General features: G+C 35.9%; 1 protein-coding gene across 5 annotated transcripts in view; it reads right to left on the reverse strand.

Annotated features, from left to right (window-relative positions):
• Ttc27 (tetratricopeptide repeat domain 27) overlaps positions 1-20,080 on the reverse strand; it is a 254,203-nt gene that overhangs the window by 86,405 nt on the left and 147,718 nt on the right. For all 5 annotated transcript variants that reach the window (XR_015453011.1, XR_015453012.1, XR_015453013.1 and 2 more), the window contains exon 16: positions 18,063-18,228. Coding sequence is in view for 1 of the 5 variants with exons in the window: in XM_021253706.2 (XP_021109365.1) it covers positions 18,063-18,228 (166 nt within the window). In the remaining 4 variants the exon portion in view is untranslated. The remainder of the gene's footprint in view (positions 1-18,062; positions 18,229-20,080) is intronic.

A 20,080-nucleotide genomic window follows, 5' to 3' on the forward strand; every position in this document is an offset into this window, starting at 1 on the left:
AGGGGGAGGTAAAGATGGACTAGGGTGGGCCCTAATTTCAATGACAAGGTCTGAAAGTCATCCCAGTGGTTTCTTCCTACAAGAAGAGAACACACAGGGAGACACAGAGAAGATAGAGATAAAGGTGGAGCTGGGCCTCCACAAGCCAGGGAATGCCTGGGAAACTAGAAGGTGGAAGAGGCAAGGAAGGATTCTTCCCTAGAGACTTTAGAGGAGCATGGTGAGTCAACACTTGGATTTCCGGCCTCCAGAACTGAAGGAAGTGAAAAAACTTTTGCTGTTTAAGGCACTAACCTTGGTAACTTGTTACAGCAGCCCAGGGAAGCCAATACAACAGTTGTAATATAAAGAACAAAACATTTAAACACATCAAAATTAAGTCTCTCTAAGCATTCACCTGGCTTCTAGTACTCATCTGGTTTCAGTTTAAGAAGCAATAATTAAGTGGATGTCACTGTTACAGCCTAACCCTTCTGTGCCTGGTGACCCCCTAGTAGTACTGCACTCATTGGTCAGAAGTCAGAATTTCCCCACGTGTTGAAGTTTTAAATATCAAATCTCTTGATATCTTCTTTAATAAAATATGGTTTTTGTGTCACAATAAGACATGTTACCTCCACTTCTAAGCTGATAAAATATTTATTACACTTTACCTTTTGATTTATTTTACTGCTTTTCTTCTATCATTATTATTAATTATTATTAGGGTGTGTGGGAGGCAATTGAGTCTAGGGCCTCACAAGTACTCCTTCACTGAGGTAAACCCCAGCCCTTCTAAAAATTTTATTTTGCAGGCTGAGGCTTTAGTTCATTGACACTGTGCCTGCCTTGCAAGCTCAAGGTCCTGAATTTGATCCCCAGTACCAAAAAAAAATTTTTCTTTTTCAAATTTTGAGACAGAGTCTTGCTAAGTTGCTGAGAATGGTCTAAAACTTCCAAACATCCTGCCTAAGTCTCCCTAATAGCTGGTAGTAACTAGGGTTACAGGCACGCCCCACCACAACCTAGCTGGTTTCACGTTTTTTGATGATGATGATAGAAGCTGCATATAAATAGTATTTGTATGTGGAGGGCACAGTGCCAAGCCCTTTACATATATTAACTCATTTAATCCTCAGAACAATCTTGTGAGGCAGGTACTGTTATCATTCCCGTTTTATGAAATTGAGCCACAAGGTGATTGTGTAGCTTGCCCAAGGTCACACAGCTAGTGAGCGACTGGCAGAAGTGGGAGCCAGAGTCTACACTCTGGTCTACAATATAATTCTGCTTCTCAAGAGATTTTGATTAAGATATTTTATCCATCTGAATTTATTTTGGTTTAGAGAGTGAGGCAGACCTTTAGCTTTTGGCCAACTCTTCTAATACATATTGAATATTCTATTATTATCTCACAGATTTAAAATGCTATTATTACTACTTGAATCTGTTTCTGAATTCTCTATACATTTTATTCCATTCCTGTAGCAGATATTAATTCTTTATATAATAAGGATATCATTAGCTTTTTGTCTTTCCTATTACAAATATTTTGTCACAGACTTTTTTAATGTGGTCATAAAAATTCCTCCCAGTTCTGCTTCAGAGTCAAGAACTTTGTTAAGTATCCATTTCCATTCATAATTTTTCTATGACATAAAAATACTGGGCATATATTTAATCCATTTAGAATTCACTTGGTGTACTATAAAATAATCAAAATAACATTTTAAAGCCTAGATGCTTAAGAGATTTTTTTCCAATTTATTGTAGTGAAATACACACAACATGCAACTTATCATCTTGACTATTTTAAGTGTACAGTGGTATTAAATTCATCCATAATGTTATGCAACTATCATCACCATCCATCTCCATAACTCTTTTCGTCTTGTAAAACTCATACCCTATTCTGTTAAGCAGTAACTCCCAATTTCTCCTCTGGTCTAACCACCATTCTACTTTTTCAGTCTCTGATTTAGACTACTCAAGGTGCTTTATATAAGTGGAATCATACAGTATTTATCTTTGTGACTGTCATTTCACTTAGCATAATGTCCTCAGAGTTCACCCATGTTGTGGCATATGTCAGAATTTCCTTCCTTTTAAAGGTTGGAACATTCCATTATATGTATATACCACATTTGCTTATCAACCATCCACCATGGACTTGGATTACTTCCATGTTTTCGCTATTGTGAATAATGCTGATATGAATATGGGTAGGCAACTATCTGTTCAAGATCCTGCTTTAAATTATTTTGGACATATACCCAGAAGTGGAATTTCTGGACTACATAGCAATTTTTGTTTTTAACTTTTTTTGAGGAAAAAACTAACAGTTTTCCATAGTAACGGTATTATTTTACATTACCACTAACCAGTGCACAAGAGTTTCAATTTCTCCACAACCTTGCCAATACTTGTTATTTTCTGGGTTTTTGTTTCTTTGATAGCAGCTATCTGAATGGGCTGAGGCAGTATTCTCTTGTAGTTTTGATTTGCATTTCTCTAGTGATCAGTGATGTTGAGTATATTTTCATGTGCTTATTGTTCATTTATTTTCTTCGGGGAAACATCTATTCAAGTCCTGTTTCCATTTGTAAATTGGGTAGATTTTATTATTGTTGAATTTTAAGTTTTCTATATATGCTGGATATTAATCCCTTATCAGATATAACTTGAAAATATTTTCTCATTCTGCTCCATTGCTCCTATTCTCCCACTGCTCCATTGATTGTGTCTACTGATGCATTTTATTTTCATCTAATCCAATATGTCTGTTTTTCTTTTGTTGCCTATGTCTTTGGTGCCATATCAAAAAACTCTGCCAGATCCAGTGTTGTAAAGCCTTTGCTCTGATTCCTAAGGCTTTTATACTTTTCAGCCCTTACTTTTAGGCGTTTTGATTCACGTTAAGTTGTGTATATGTGTTAGGTAAGGGTCCAACTGTATTATTTTGCAATACATATCCAGTTTTCTCAGGATAATTTATTTTAAAAATGGTCTTTTCCCTATTGAATATTCTTAACACTCTCATCAAAAATCATTTGATCATATATCCAAGAGTTTATCTCTGAGCTCACTAGTCTACTGGTCTACATGTCTGTCTTAATGCAAAAACCACACTGTTCTGATTGCTATACTTTGTGGTAAGTTCTAAAATTAGGAAGTGTAAGTTCTCCAGCTTTGCCCTTTTAGAATATTTTTGTCTATTTGAGATTCCACGTGAATTTTAAGGTAAGGTTTTTCATTTCTGTAAAAACAGTATTGGGATTTTTAAAGACATGACACTAAAATCTGTACATTACTAGGGTAATACTGGCATTTTAATATTAAGTCTTCTAATCTGCGAACATGAGCTGTTTCCATTTATTTGTATCGTCTTCAATTTCTTTCAGTAATGTCTTGCAGTTTTCATTGTATGATCTTTCCTTTCCTTGGTTAACTTAAATATGTTATTACTCTTGATGCTACTGCAAATAGAAATGTTTTCATAATTTCCTTCTTAGATTGGTTATTGTTAGTGTACAGAAATACAACTGATTTTTGCATGTTAAATTTCTATTCTGTTACTTTGCAGAATTCACTATTAGTTCTGACAATTTTTTGTGGAATCTTTAGGATTTTCTCCATAGAAGATTATACAGGGCTGGCAGTGTAGCTCAGTGCTAGAGTACTTGCCTATCATCTACAAGACCCTGGTTCAATCACCAGAACAGAAAAGAGAAGGAAAGAGGGAGGGAGGGAGGGAGGGAAGAAGGGAAGGAAAGTAGAATGGAAAGAAGGAAGGGAAGGGGAAAAGGGAAAAAGAGGATATCATCTGGAAACAGAAAACTTTACCTCTTCCTTTCCTATTTAGATGTCTTTTATTTGATTTTCCTGTCTAATTGCTCTGGTTAGAACTTCCAGTGTGGTGTTGAATAAAAGTGCATGCAGGCATCCTTGATCTTTCAGTCTTCCTCTATTGAATATAATGATCACTGTGGCTTTTTCTCAAATGCTTTTATGTTGAGCTTGTTTTCTTGTTTCCACTTTGTTGTAGTTTTTATTAGGAAAAAATTTAAAATTTTGTCAAATGGTTTTCTGCATTGAGATGATGATCTGGGTGGGTTTATTTCCTTCATTCTCTTAGTGTATATATTACATTTGTATAGTTCTTTTGTTCTGTTAATATGTGTATTACATTCATTGTCACATCTCAGGAATAAATTTCACTTAGTCTTGGTGTATAATCCTTTTAATATGCTGCTGAATCAGTTGGGTCATATTTTGCTAAGGATTTTGCATCTATGTTCATAAAGACTTTTGCTCTATAGTTTTCTTCCTTGTGTCTTGACAATTTCAATATGCACCTGTTATTGATAATAAGGCTGAACATCTTTGGACATGTTGCTGTGCTGATTACTTTTTTTTTATTTTTTGGAGTGTTGATTACTTTTAATAACAGAGGACACAATTCAACCTAGGTGAAGGAGAAATACAAACATATGGGTATAATAGTCTGTTTCAAGTGATTCTACCTACATGGAACATGTGATGAATATACGCCACTCAAGTCCAGTCAAATCTTGCTGCATTACAGGATGAGTCAGAAAATTTTCTGTTCAAGCTCTTGGAAAAGTTATTTTTCAAAAGTTTGATAGGGCCAGGGATTTAGCTCAGTGGTGCCGCTGCCTGCTTCGCAAGTGTAAGGTCCCGAGTTCAATCCCAGGTACCAAAAAAAAAAAAGTGCAGGGGAAAGGAAAGAAGGGAAAGGAAAAATGATGAGAAATGGAAAAAATGGAAACAAAGTCTTTGTAAATAGGGAAGGGTGGAGGGCGTGAAGGGAGAGCTAGGAATGGGGAAAAAATAACAACCAAGATGCATTATGTAAAGGTACAATTCCCAATGAGAAATGTAATTGTGTTGTATACCTACAATGTACCAATAAAAGAATTTAATACAAAAAAAAAAAGTTTGACAGAATTCAACAATGAAGCCATCAGGTCCAGAGATTTTATCTGTTGGGAGAGTTCTGACTATTGATTCAATCTCTATACTACATATAGATTTATTCAGATTTTTTTATTTAGTTCTGGTAGGTTTTGTGTTTCTAGGAATTTGTTCATTTTGAGGTTATCCTATATGTTAGATAACAATTATTCATAATGTCCCCATTTTCATTTTTAATAATCAAAGTGATTATTTCTTAGTTTATTTCTTTTTTTAGTTTATTTATCTAAAGACTTGTCAATCTTTTCAAAACACAAACTTTTACTTCACTGATTTTTTTCCACTGTTTTTCTATTCCCTATTTCATTTATCTCTGCTCTAATCTTTATCATTTCCTTCTTTCTGCTAGCTTTGGGGTTAGTTTGTTCTTCTTCTAATTCTTTAAGTTGTTAAGTTAGGCTGTTGGCTTAAAATCTTTCCTGTGTTTTATTATAGGTATGTATGGCTATAAATTCCCCTCTTATCAATATTTTTGTCATGGCTCATGTTTTGGTATGTTGTACTTCTTTTTCATTCATCTCTAAGTATTTCCTAATTTTTCTTTTGATTTCTTCATTAATTCATTCATTATTTAAGAATATACTGTTTAGGGCCAGGGATTTAGCTCAGTGGTTCCACTGCCTGCCTTGAAAGGGCAAGGTCCCGAGTTTGATACCCAGTACCAAAAAAAAAGAATATACTGTTTAATTTCCACATTTTTGTGAATTTTCTATTTCTGTTACTGATTTCTAACTTCATCCTGTGGTAATCAGAAAAGACATTTTGTGTGATATCTGTCTTTCAGAATCTGTTGAAAATTAATTTGAGACCTAACATATACTCCTAGAAAATGTCCCATGTGCACTTGAGAAGAATATACATGGTGGTGGCATTGGGGAAAGTGTTCTGGATATGTTCATTATAAAATTCAATAACATACAAAGCCTCTACTCCCTTAATAGCTCCCAAACAACTCCTTTGCTTACAGTACAAAATTACATCTTTAGACATTGTGTGCCCCAAAACATAAACTAATAACTTTTTAATGTTTTAGTCTCTTAAATTATATATAAAACAAATATGTTTTACAAATAAAGTTACAATAACAGCTTTTAACTACTAATCGTTTTGTACAGAAAACAAATAGTAGAATTGCAAACTATTTTTATAATAATCCCTGCTTTTGCAATTGCCTATATATTTATCTTTAGTGAGATCTTCATTTCTTTATACAGCTTTGAATTACTGTCTCAATGTTCTTTCATTTCACCCCAAACTCAGAACTCTCTTGAGTATCTCTTGTTAGGTAAGTTTAGTAGTGCCTTAATTTCTCCCTCACTTTTTTTTTTTTTTGGTACCGGGGATCGAACTCAGGACCTTGTGCTTGTGAGGCAGGCGGTGGAATCCATCCGAGCTAAATCCCTGGCCCTTCTCCCTCACTTCTGAAGAAAACTCTTGTCAGATACAAGATTCTTGGCTGATAGTGTTTTGTGTGTATGTGTTTTTAGCACTTCGAGCTTACTGCTTTCTGGCCTCCTAAATTTCTGATGAGAAGTCTGTTAATAATCTTACTAAAAATCCCTTGGGGACAAATAAGAAATTTCATTTTAATCAATATAAACAGCGCTATAGTTCTTCATATCCTATCCAAACCAATGCCATGCCACTGAATACATGTAATGGCCTACAAATCTCTTACCCACATCTTAAGTTCATTTCAGTGATACAGAACTTTTGTTTTATTCTCTACCCTTAACCTATTTCTCACCTTCATCACAGACCATACTTGGGGAATGCAGCTAGAAGAGAATACAGTGAAGAAACAGCTGGGCGTGGTGGTGCATACTTACAATCCCAGCACTAGCGAAGGAAGATCATCATGAGTTTGAGGCAGACCTGGGCTATGTAATGAATTCAAGGACACCCTGAACTACACATAGTGAGACCCTGTCTCAAAAAAAAAAAAAAAAAAAAAAATCCAAAAAATACAGTGAAGATCAACATCAATCCCTAAGAGTTGAAGACCTTTCACATAGTGGCGTGGCAATTCTAACATAAATGTCAGAGAATCTCCACAAAGGAAAAAATATATAACTATCCTCTTCCACCAGCACTATCTTTAAAGTCCTCAGCCAAGTCTCATCAAAATCTTGGCCTAAAGTACAAAGCATTAGTCCTTTAATCCTGGAGGTTCTCACAGCAGGAATAGGATTGCCTTGGGTCCAGTTACAAAAACTTCCAGGATGGCTCCAGGCCAGCAATGAAGCAATTTCCCACCTTGGCTTCTTGGCTAACTCCCTGCTCCAATCCACCTGGAGGTCTGTAAGTAAGTTCTCTGTTTCCAGGTCTGATAACCCTAACTCTTGGCTTTCCTAAAACTCAATTATCAAAGAGAAACAGGCAATTTAGCATTTTCCTCAGCTTTAGTACTTTTTACTACTTGTTTTTTTGTGGGGGGGGGGTACCGGGGATCAAACCTGGGTCCTTGTGCTTGCGCAGCATTTACTACTTGTTTGATATAAGACATTAGCCTTAGGCAGGCGTGGCGGCACATGGCTATAGTCCCAGCACTTGGGAGGCTGAGGCAGGAGGATCACCATGAGTTTGAGGCCAGCCTGAGCTACAAAGGGACACCCTGCCTCAAAAAAACAAAACAAACCAAAGACATTAGCCTTAATTCACCTTGCTGAGTCTCAGATAACTCAGCAGTAAAGACAATACCTATTTTCTGAAACTACAATTTGTATAAAGTATATCTGTTCCCTCTTTTCTTTCAGCTAATTCTCAGCCATCATTTTTACCATTCCTTTCATTTGGCTGGCAACCTATTCCCCATGTACATCAATATCACCTTCCCTTGATTTGCTAAAAAAACGCCAAATAGAAATCCACACAAAGAACACCACCAATATAAAGAATATATATTATATGACTCTATTTATATGATAGTCAAGAAAAAGCAAAACTGAATGGTGATGACAGAAATCAGCAAGTAGTTGCCTAATGGAGGAAAGGAGTGCTGGCTGAAGGGACTGGAAAGAGGCATAAGACAACTTTCTATGGTGATGAAAATGAGAGTAGTGGCTTCATGAGAATACTTAATAGTAAAACACATAAAGCTGGATGGAGAACCTCTCTCCACCACTACCTGAGTGGTGCATTCCCCTGCCCCCCAGCCAACTCTGCATCCACTGATTTTGCTCCCTGGCCACAGTTACCCAACAACTGCAAGCCTCCTTTGTTTTGTTTCCCCTCAACACCAAGCAACAGAGGCACTGCCCAATCAACCAACCTGATCATGGACAAGGCCAATGCCTCAGGAGTGAAAATAAATCCTGGAGAGTCAGCAGCCCCAGGGATAAATAATGGATCTGGCCAGCAGTACTAGCCCCCAGAAAGGTCTATGGCTATTGTAAACTATAAAAGCAGTGTGGAGTTTTACTTTGAAAGTGACTCACATGGAGAAGAACCCAGCGTAGGGCCTGCCATATTGCTAGAGAGCTTAATCAGATTCCATTTGGAAAGGGGCTAAGACTGAGCCACAAAAAAAACTACAGAACAACTCCACTTCAGGGTTACCAATGTTACTTCCCACAGTGACTGGGTAAGAGACAGCCATAGGAGACAGTCACAGGAGACAACTGCAGAGAGAGTATGGGCTAGACAGAGACTCCCTGAGAAGATTAAGCTCAGACAGCAGCTCTCCTCTGTACAGTGAAAAACCAGGTAAGTATGGCTTTCAGAGGAGGCTGAATGTGAAAGTGCTGGTATTAAGTCCAACAGGGTCCAACAGAGACCACAGGGCTGACTGCTTTTCCCATCAAACAACATGAGCAAGGACACACCTTGGCATGAGCAGTTGACACAGTCTGGGGAGTACAGACAGAGTGGATCCTGGAGTAGGAAGAGCACCTCAAAACTCACAGGCTGTAAAGCCAGGCAAAGAAAATAATTACTTGCTGGATTCCAAGACTGCAGATCTTGGAAAGAAACTACTCACTCAAAAACACAGAGAAATTTTCTTTAATTGATTGAATTTTTTTTTTTTCTTACTTTTTCCTGAAGTAGTTTTTAGGGTCTGGGGTATTTTCTCTCTTCCTTCTGTCTCACTCTCTCTTTTCTACTTTTAACTTTTATTTCCTTGTTTTTTTCCTTTATTTTGCTCAGTTTTTTCTTCTTTTTCTCATTCATTCTTTTCAGTTACTGTTATCTAATACTATTTATTTCCTTTAACTCCTCAGCAGGACTCCCTACTTCACTTTTCTCTCCTACTTCTCATCTTCCATTGATTAATACCTGAAATGTTATTTTTCTGATTCTTCAGTTCCCCACTTCCTCTACCTTTACTAGAATAACCATTACACTTTATGAATCTTTAGATAGTTAATTCTATACTATTATTGTTATTAGTGTTCTATTTTTAGTAAAGATAAAGATGTTCCATTTAGTAAATATTTACTATATGTCAATATTGGGTTTGTCTTAGTGTTTAACTCTTTTCTAAGGTTAAGGGTAGTACATTATTGGTTGTTAGGGTGTGTCATTATCTAGTTTCTCTTTGATGCTATTATTGTTGTTGATTTTATTACTATAGCCAAGGTGACATAGCTGTTGTTTTCAACAGGTTTTCTCTATATGCCAATATCTGAATTGCTTTGGTGTCATTAACAATACTGCATCCTATTCCCAGAAAACAGGTACTGAGCCAAATACAGTACAGTCTCCCTTCCTAAATAAAAGGTGGTGGGATTCTGTGACAGAGGCAAATACCTATAATTAGCTATCCCCAGAGTGCATTACTGAAAAGCAGACGCTACCTAAAGAGATCACAATACTAACAACAAAGTCTTTTACTATAATCAACCCAATAACTTTAGCAGCAAAACAAACAAAAAATAGAAACATGAGAAGACAAGGCAACAAAATACCTGCCAAAACTCTCAACTCTCACAAAGCTGATCCATGAGACAGCCTGGAGTGGTGGTGCATGCCTGTAATCCTAGCACTAGGGAGGCTGAGGGAAGAGGATCACTAAGAGTTTGAGGCCATCCTGGGCTACACATAGTAAAATCAAGGATAGCATGAACTACACAGCAAGACCCTGTCTCAAAAAAAAAAAAATCAATAAAAGAAACATTTAACTTCAAGAAAGTCATAGACCAAAAATCAAAGGATGGATATTCACTGCAATGGGAAACAAGCAAGACTAGCTATCCTATTTTCAGATAAAATGGACTTTCAGCCAAAACTGATCAGAAGAGGCAAAGAAGGTCACTACATATTGGTTAAGGGAACAATTCAACAAGAAGAGATAACAACCATAAATATATATGCACCCAAGATCACAGAACAAACAATACTGGACATAAAACATTAGATCAACAACAACATAATCATAGTAGGGAAACTCAATACCCCACTATCACTAATGGACAAATCAACTAGACAAAAAAAAAAAATCAACAAAGAAATATCAGAGTTACACCAAACCTTCAAACAAATGTACTTTATACATATCTACAGTGTTCCACCCAACAACAGAATATGCACTCTTCTCAGCAGCACATGGAACTTTCTCCAAAACAGACCACACACTAGCCAATGAAGCATGCTTAAGTAAATGCAAAAGAATCAAAACTATCCCATGTATACTATCAGATCATAGTGTAATTACACTAAAAATTGATGGCAAAAGAAAACACAGAAATTATGGAGACAGAAATTAAACAATACACTAATAATTAATGGGTCACAAATGAAATCAAGGAAGAAATAAGACAGTTCCTAGACTCACGTAATAATGTCAGTACAACATACCAGATATGGGATACAATGAAAGCAGTCCTAAGAGCGAACTCTATAGCTGTGAATGCCCACATCACAAAAACAGAGTGAGTCCAAATAAATAACCTAATGATGAATATCAAAGTCCTAAGAAAACAAGAACAATCCAAATCCAAAAATAGTAGAAGGAAGGAAATTATAAAGATCAGAACAGTAATCTATGAAATGGAGACTAAAAAGATACAAAGAATCAATGAATAGAGGAGTTGGTTCTTTGAAAGAATAAAAAAAACAACAACAGATAAACCCTCAGCCAGTCCTACCAAAAAAAGAAAAGAAAGAAAAGATTTAAATCAATGCAATTACAAATACAAATGGTAAAATCACAATGGACACTGCCAAAACCTAGATTATTAACAACTGTTTCACGAACCTGTCCATCAATAAATTGAAGAACTCAGCCACCAATAAACTGGAGAACTCAGAAGAAATGGACAGATTCTTAGATACCCATGAATTAACAAAACTGAACCAAGAAAATATAAAACCTCAAATAATCCAATAACGGGCAATGAACTGAAGTAGTAATAAAAAAACCTACAAACTAAGAAAAGCCCAGGTCCTGATGGAGTCACTGCCAAATCCTACAAGAACCACAGGGAAGATCTAATGCCAACACTCCTCAAACTCTTTTAATAAAATAGAAAAGGAAGGAGTACTCTCAAAGTTATTCCTGGAAGCTAGCATTACCTGATTCCAAAACCACACAAGGATCCAAGAAAAAAAAAAAAGAACTATAGACCAATCTCTTTAATGAACATAGATGCAAAACTCCTCAACAAGGGCTGGGAATTTAGCTCAGTGGTTCTGCCACCAGCCTTGCAAGCGCAAGGTCCTGAGTTCGATCCTCGGTACCAAAACCAACAACAATCCTCAACAAGATACTACCAGCAAATAGAATGCAACAAATTATCAAAAAGATCATACATCACAACTGAGTAGGTTTCATCCCAGGGATGCAATGATGGTTCAATACTTGCAAGTCAATAAATATAATATATCACATTAACAGAAACAAGGACAAAACTCCCATGATCATCTCAAGAGACAAAAAAAGGCCTTTGACAAAACCCAATATCCATCCATGAAAAAAACCCAGAAGAAAATAGGTATAGAAGGGCCTTATCTCAATCTGACAAAAGTCACTTAAGACAAACCCACTGCCAATATACTGACAACAAAATATTAAATGGGGAAAAACTGAGAACTTTCCCTCTAAAATTAGGAACAAGATAAGGATGTGTAGTATTACTACTCCTCTTCAACATAGTACTTGAAACATTAGCTAGATAAATCAGGCAAGAGAAAGAAATAAAAGCGATATGTATAGGAAAGGAAAAAATCAAATTATCATTATTTGCAGATGATATCCTCTACATAGAAAAACCTAGAAATTCCACCAAAAGACTCTGAGAACTAATAACCAGATTCACCAATGTAAAAGGATACAAAATCAACACACAAAAATCAATAGCATTCCTATACACCAATAATGAACACATCAAGAAAGACATTAAGAAAACAATACCATTCACAAAACATCAAGAAAATTAAATACTTAGGACTTAACCTAACCACAGATGTAAAAGATCTCTATAACCAACACTACAGGACTCTGAAAAAGGAGATCAAACAGGATATTGGGAAATGGAAAGAAATCCTCTCCTCCTGGATCAGCAAAACCATTATAGTCAAAATGGCCATACATCCAAAACTGATATACAGATTTAATGCAATCCCAATCAAAATACCAACAGCATTACTGACAAAACTAGAGAAAACAATCCTAAAATTCATATGGAACCTGAAAGCATCTTGAATAGCAAAAGCAATTCAGGGTAACAAGAGCAAAGCAGGAGGCATCATAATCCACAGTATAAAAACAGCATGGTACTGGGCTGGGAATATAGCTCTGTGGCACCATGCCTGCTTGGCAAGCGCAAGGTCCTGAGTTCAATTCCCAGTACCAGGGGGGAAAAATGGGGCCAAGGACATAGCTCAATGGTGCAGTGCCTGCCCGGCAAGCACAAAGCCCCTGAGTTTGATTCTTGGTGCTAAAAACAAAACAAAACAAACAAACACCATGGTACTGACACAAAAGCAGACAGGTGAATCAATGGAACAGAACAGTGGAAGCAGAAACAATCTCAAGTACATTCAGCTATCTGATTTTTGACAAAGGGGCCAAAAACATACACTGAAAGAAAGATAGCCTCTAATAAATGGTGCTAGGAAAACTGGCTATTTACATTCAGAAGATTAAATCTAGACTCACATGGTAGGTGGGGAATGGAAGGGGATTAAAAAAGAATCAAGATGTATATGTACATATACCTGCTCTGTAAGATGAACGTAAACTTCATGCACTGCAAACATACTAATAAAATAAAAATTTTAAAAATACGTATGTTTTATTATATGTCAAGTATACCTCAATTTAAAAAACCCCGTTACACATGCACATATGATTGAGAAATGTGCTTTTCACTATAAGTTTCCCACAGACTTCATGACACAATGAAAAAAAATTAGGCATTTTTTCATGTGATTTCTATCCACTAACCACACGTCTGGTGAAGGTATATAAGATCTCTGGGTCTTACACTAATCAAGTGTTAATTCAGGACAATTTAATGTCCACCTCAGATAACGTATGAAACATAGTAAGCACTTAATATATGTTAATCCCTACATATAAACAGCAAATTAGATATCAATAATATAATAAACTATTTTTCCATGATTGCCAACTTATCAAGAATAAGAAAAACCCCCACAAAAACAAAAATAGCTAACAAATGAACATTAGTATTTACCCTGAGCAAAGAAGCTTGGACATTGTATTAGTCAGCTTTCCCACAGCTGGGACACAGTATCTGACAGCACCAACCTTAAAGATGAGAGGTTTACTGCGGTAACGATTTCTATCCATGCCTAGTCTGCTGGCTCTAAGGCAAAAATGGCCCAGTGGAAGGACATGGCAGAGGAGAACTGCTCATGTCATGGTAGCCAGGAAGCAGAGACAGAGGGGACGCATGAGCCAGGGGCAAGAATACCCTTCCAGTTCATGCACCCAGTGGTCTGCCCTCTTGTTAGGCTCCACTTCCCAACACTGTAGATCTAAACCATAACAGATATAGACAAAGATTTGTCTACACAGGTATTCATGGCACTATTTAAAATAGTAGAAACCTGGGAAAATGAACAAGGACTAGTTATACACAAACACAAAAATCAGTTTTACAACAGACAAAAGTTCTGTATATAATCTAGACATGAATATTAAAAAGGGCTCTCACACAAACACATTTGTAAGTTTTACTGATCTATACATTAGTCAAAATTCAGGATATGGAGAGAAAAGAACAAAAATAATACAGTTAGGGTCAGGGATTTAGCTCAATGCAGCCTTGCCTGCTTCACAAGCACAAGGTAGTGAGTTCGATCCCAGGTACAAAAAAAAAAAATATATATATATATATATAATATATATATATATAATATATATATATATAGTTAGTATATCTGCTCCTTCCTTTATTATGCATACTATTAAAACTAATTTGCAGCAAATTTACTTTGTATTAAAGTACAAATTTATATATTCTCATGCACTCAAAACAGAAAAAATTAAAACCACAATAATCTAGAGCTATAAAAAGTAGAAAAAGAATAGATAAAAATGATTTTAAAGCAAATTAAAATAGAATGGAGTTAGGCAGTGTCAAACATAAGAACACCAGAGATTTTTTTAAAAAAAAAAAAAAAACAGTTGCCAAAACACATAGAGTCAGATTAAGTAATTTTTTTTAACCCAAGATAAAAATATTCTAGGCAATCCATCAATTGTCTCTGTGTACACTGACTAGTTGTCAAAAAGCGTGTTGACAGCATATGCCATGAAGCTAGACATGCCTGGGCCTATCCCTAGACACTGACTTTCTGTCCACGATGGACCTAACCACTATCAAGTGATTCCACACACACCTGCCAGACACTAAACAGTGACACACAACACTTCCAAAGGGAGCTAATGATAGGCTCACACAGGATATGAACAGACAAATTACCACCTTGTGGCTATTTCTACATCTGAGTATCTGAAAGTCCTTTAAGGGTGCTAAATATGATAGTTTGACCTTAGCAAGTATAGTTAGCTGTATAGTTGTTATGTTCTTAGTTGTATTCCCCGAATAAATCCAAATGTGAAAATTAAGGGAAATTTAAGTAAAATTCTCTAATACCTTTTCAACTACTGCAATTGCAAGCAACAGGAATGATCCAGACTAAACGCATTTTATTCTAAGTCATCTTTTTCAAGACAGCAGTGGTTTCATATTTCTTTGCATTTGTTTGGAATACATGTCTCTCAGCAAGATTTGGCATACTTATACACTTCAGTCAACTAAAACCAGCATTATATTAGTGACTTTATAACCCTTAATGATGTCAAAAAACACCTTTTCAAAACAATCTTTGAACAGTTATTTTCCCTCATAAGAAAATAATGGGCGGGGTGTGGGTGAGGCACACACATTTACTCCAGAGTCAGATATAGCTTATGATAACACAAATCTGTCCCACACAGCTGTGGTGAGAATTAAATGAGTCAATACATGTAAAATGCTTAGAATAGTGTCTGACATACAGCAAACCCTTAGTAGATGTTAGATATTATTACTTTACCATGTCCTACTCTGACTTGTTCTATGTCCCTTGGGAAACATGGAAGTGTAAGAGACAGAGAAAACAGAAAAGCCTCCTTCCACTGATTCTTACATACTTCAACCCACACAAGTCTTATCTGTTATAGGAATAGAGGGGCCTAGACCTAGCCATATGGTTCTTTATATAAAACTAATTATTTTGGTTCCAGCATGAAAAGGTGATCAGGATTTTCTTAGGATCCGAAAAGTCACATTGGTGAGCCAATTGTACCTAAAACTTAACAGATATGAAAGACTAGTATAGGTTAAAGTATAGATTTAGAGAAGATGTCCCACTCATATTACAAAGAAAAACAGATGATTTTGGTATTGCAAGTACATGACAGAGATTAATGGTATCAGACTGACCAAGGAAGCCAATTCCAAGACAATTAAAGAGGGCCGGGGATTTAGCTCAGTGGTTCCGCAAGCACAAGGACCTGAGTTTGTTCCCCAGTACCAAAAAAACCCCAAAAAACAAAAACCAAGACAATTAAAAAGATGACACAGCCAGGCAGCAAACACCAGTGCCAATGGGACAGGAAAGTAGACTGGTGTGGTGGAGAATCTCCCTCTCCAGTCTGATCAGGAACTAGGGGAGCTTTATACTTCCTTCTGATTTGGTGTATAAGCTTATCTAGCCTACCCTGGGGGACTCTACTAAATTTGTGATCCCAAAGAATGCTGGAATTGTTGCCGGGATGATCAAATGAGAAGTGTACTTTTTTTTAAATGTGAAGGAAAACCACAGAATAAATTTCAAGTGTAACATTGAATATAATGCCAATATATTTATATTCCTCCTGAGATTTCAGGAATAGGTTTCAGAAAGCTTTCCTAATAAAGATAGTCTGACAATCATGTTTAAAGAACACAAAAGATTAGTAATATCCTCAGAGGTCTACAACATACTGAGATCTGTTTTGAGCCTCATCAGTGCCCTAGGCCAAGAGAAGAAATGGGAAGGAGAGAGAATTGCATTAATGGAGAATTTTAGCCAGGTGAATAGGACAAGTGTTAGACTGCTGAGGGGCTGTGCAAGTGGATTTGCTACAGCTCATATCTTCTTTAGGATGCTAGGCTCTGCTTTGCCTTCATTCACATTTTAAGTGATCTTTACACTGTAAAATTCAAGTTCATTCTCTATAATGAATGCAGAATATTTAGAAAATATGAGAGAAGGAGGAAGAAGAGAGTGAAGAGGAAGCGAGGAGGAAGATGAGGAGGAGGAGGTTAAAAAAAAAAGTAATCGAAGGAGCCAACATAGCTCTTCCAAGTAGATGTATGGTTTTACTTGAAGCCACAGATCTTCAAGTGAATAGTACAGATCCTGAGCCTGAAGATAATGGTCAATTGTACAGCCATGTTTGGAAGGCCAAATAAATAAGCCTAAAGCTAGAGCTCTAAAGCATGCCTAGATAAACCGTATTTTAGAATAAATGGGGTACAGATAATAGAGAGGCACTATCATGTATTAGATATTTTTTCTGGTTTTTCTTAATTCTAAATCCATCATTTTAAATAGCATATGTTGATTCTTACAAGTATTAAAGTGTTAAATTTTCAAGTGCTACGTATTCATAATCCATAAGCTACATATCCTCTGTGTATTATCTTCAATCATAATTAAACCTGAAGTCTTGTTTATTTAATCCCACTGTATAAAAAACACAATGACGGGCTGGGGATTTAGCTCAGTGGTTTCGCTGCCTGCTGCACAAGCGCAAGGACCCGAGTTCGATCCCTGGTACCAAAAAAACAAAAACAAAAACACAATGACTGCAGATCTCCTATGTTTTCTGAAAAGATTAACTTCATTTCACCACACAAAAAGGACTATCTTGTTAAACATTGCAAAGAAAATGTTATCCATCATTTCTATATTGTTCTTTTTCTTTGGTACCGGGGATTGAACTCCAGACCTTGTGCTTCCTAGGCAGGCGGTGGAACCACTGAGCTAAATCCCTGGCCCAATTTCTATATTGTTCTTACACTCTGAAAGTGTGCAGTAAATGCTTGCTAAAAGAGTGAATAAATGAGTTGAGAATCTACTTCAGCTACAGTACCTTGGTTCACAAACTCAGTTCTCTCCATGATTCTGGCCACAAACTGAAGTGGACGAGGACTGAATCAAATTTTCCCATAAGGTCATCATTGAACCTAAGCATTGAATTTGATCCAGTTGTCATCTAATTAGATTTGTGACCAGAATTGTAGAAAGTTTGTGAACCAAGGTACCACTGTATTACAAATCAGAATACACTGAGTTACACAAAGTAATAATTGATGCAAAGAACATTCTATATAGCTTCTGTAATATGACAGTATATATATATATATATACACATATATATAAACATGCTAGATTTTCATAATTAAGTTACAGTAATATTCAGTTTATAGCTGTGCAGACATATTTAACACTGGAATGCTAGAAGTACCATTCTCTGTATATTACATATCCTTAACAAAACACATACAATATTCAAAGAAACAATATATTATAGTCAAGGATTAATAAAAAATACAAACTGAAATAAGGAAATATGAATATCCTACCTGAACATCTTTGTACTTGTCTCTTAAGTCCAAGAGTCGGTGATAAGCTTTAATTGCTTCTGAAAATTCCCCAACATCAGTGCTGGTGAGGATGTAGTTTTCCCAGATTTGCCAGTGTTCATAGTTACATTTGAGAGCTTCTTGTAAAGTTCTAAAAGCTTTTACTCTAAGAAGGTCAAATATTAAAGAGAGCAATAAGGAACTGTTTTAATTAGAATGCACCATAGCTAAGCATACTGAACACCTATGAACTGTCAGTCTTCATCATTATGTTAATACATTGATTTGAAAGGCCCAAATAACCCCAAAATATGTCAAATTTCCCTATAAAATTCAATGGTAGACCTTTAGTATATATAACATACCTACAGAGATAACTCCTCCTTAATCCATTTACTTGTAACAAGGGCATTATAACTGGGTGTCAAGCTCCTTATCACCCAGGAAAAGGCCCACCCAAGTTTCAGACAGGAACCCACAATGGCCAAGCAAACACAACTGTAAGATAAGACAAAAAGTGGGACCTAACAGTACTGGAGGAGATCAAAACAAAACAAAAACCTCTTGTGGGTAAAAATCTACACTAGGAAGGACAATCAATAAAATTAAGCAACATGACGTAAGTTTACTAAAAATAAAATTATATTTAATCTATCAAAGCTTTAAACAGGTTTGTTTAGATAACTGAAAGAGCCAAATAATTTATATTTAAAAGGAACAGGAGATTGTGAAACAAAACCAAGTAGAATGAAACAAGAACACAAAGCTGTAAATAAAAACAAACTAGAACATTTAGAAATGAAAGAAATAAAACTCAACAGGCCTAAAATTGGACTGCATATAGTCAGAAGATAAAACTGGTGGACTGGAAGATACTAATAAGAAGTTAACACAGAATTCGGATTTTAAAATAAAAGAACAGTGAGAAGACAGCAGGGAATGGTGTAAGACTCAGACATCCAATAGAAATTCTAGAATAAACAAATGCAAAATATAAGAGCTGAGCATTTCCCAGAACAAGTAACACAAATATATTACGTGAAATTGCAGAACATATATTCTAAAACCTACAAAGGAATAACAATTAGAGAATAGCAGATATTTCATCAACAACCAGATGATAGAAGACAAGAGACTTCTTTTAAAGTACTGAGTGAAAATAACTGTCAGACAACATTTTATAACCAGCTAAACTTGCCACTCAGTAAATGCAAAACCAAACATTTTTAGATATTCAAAGACTGAGACTTTCCTACTTATTGACCCTACTAAAAGTACTACTAATGGATCCCCTCTTGCAAAATAAAGGGAATTCAAAAGAGAAAAAAATCAAACACAAATCATATAGGAATTTAAAAAAATTCCTTACTTCATTCCTTATCACCACATGTAACAGCAACTGCCTTCAATTGTGGGGAACTCAGTTCTTTTCATTTACAGAAGGGTGGGAATAAAATTATCCTCCTGGAAAATAACAACTAGCAGCAATCCACAACATGAGGATTATCCTTTTTTTCCTGTATGTCCTCCCACTTTGTAATCACAAGCTCCTGGCTTCAAAATTTTTGAAATGAATTATTTTTTCTTTTTTGTTCAGAATGCCTTCTTTATAAGGAGCTTCATGTCAGGATTCACTTATCGAACTCTGTATAGTAGAGACATTGCACTATGAAAGTCATACAGTATTCAAAACAGGTAACTTTCCCAAGGGACTAGTAGGGACATGACGCCTGGGGAAATAAGAAGTAACAATGAAAAGAGCACTTCAGTGAAGAATCCTGTGATAACAAAAGTTAAATAGGCCACTTTAGGGCATGTATATGATTGTTTTGAGAGGAGCAGTGATAAAATTTTTTCTCTGAACTAACAATTTCAGGAGCCAAAAATTAGCTGTTTGGAGCAGTAGCAAAGAAAAGAAAGAATAAAAGGCTAGAATAATGTAATGATTTACCTCTGATCTTGCAACTCTAATTTTACACAAAAATGTGTTCATGAAGGAGCAGAAAGGCAAGAAAGTA

This window comes from Heterocephalus glaber, unplaced genomic scaffold (assembly GCF_053883595.1).
Source record: "Heterocephalus glaber isolate CG9 unplaced genomic scaffold, H.glaber_assembly_v1.0 deba00001457, whole genome shotgun sequence".
Taxonomy (NCBI): domain Eukaryota; kingdom Metazoa; phylum Chordata; class Mammalia; order Rodentia; family Bathyergidae; genus Heterocephalus; species Heterocephalus glaber.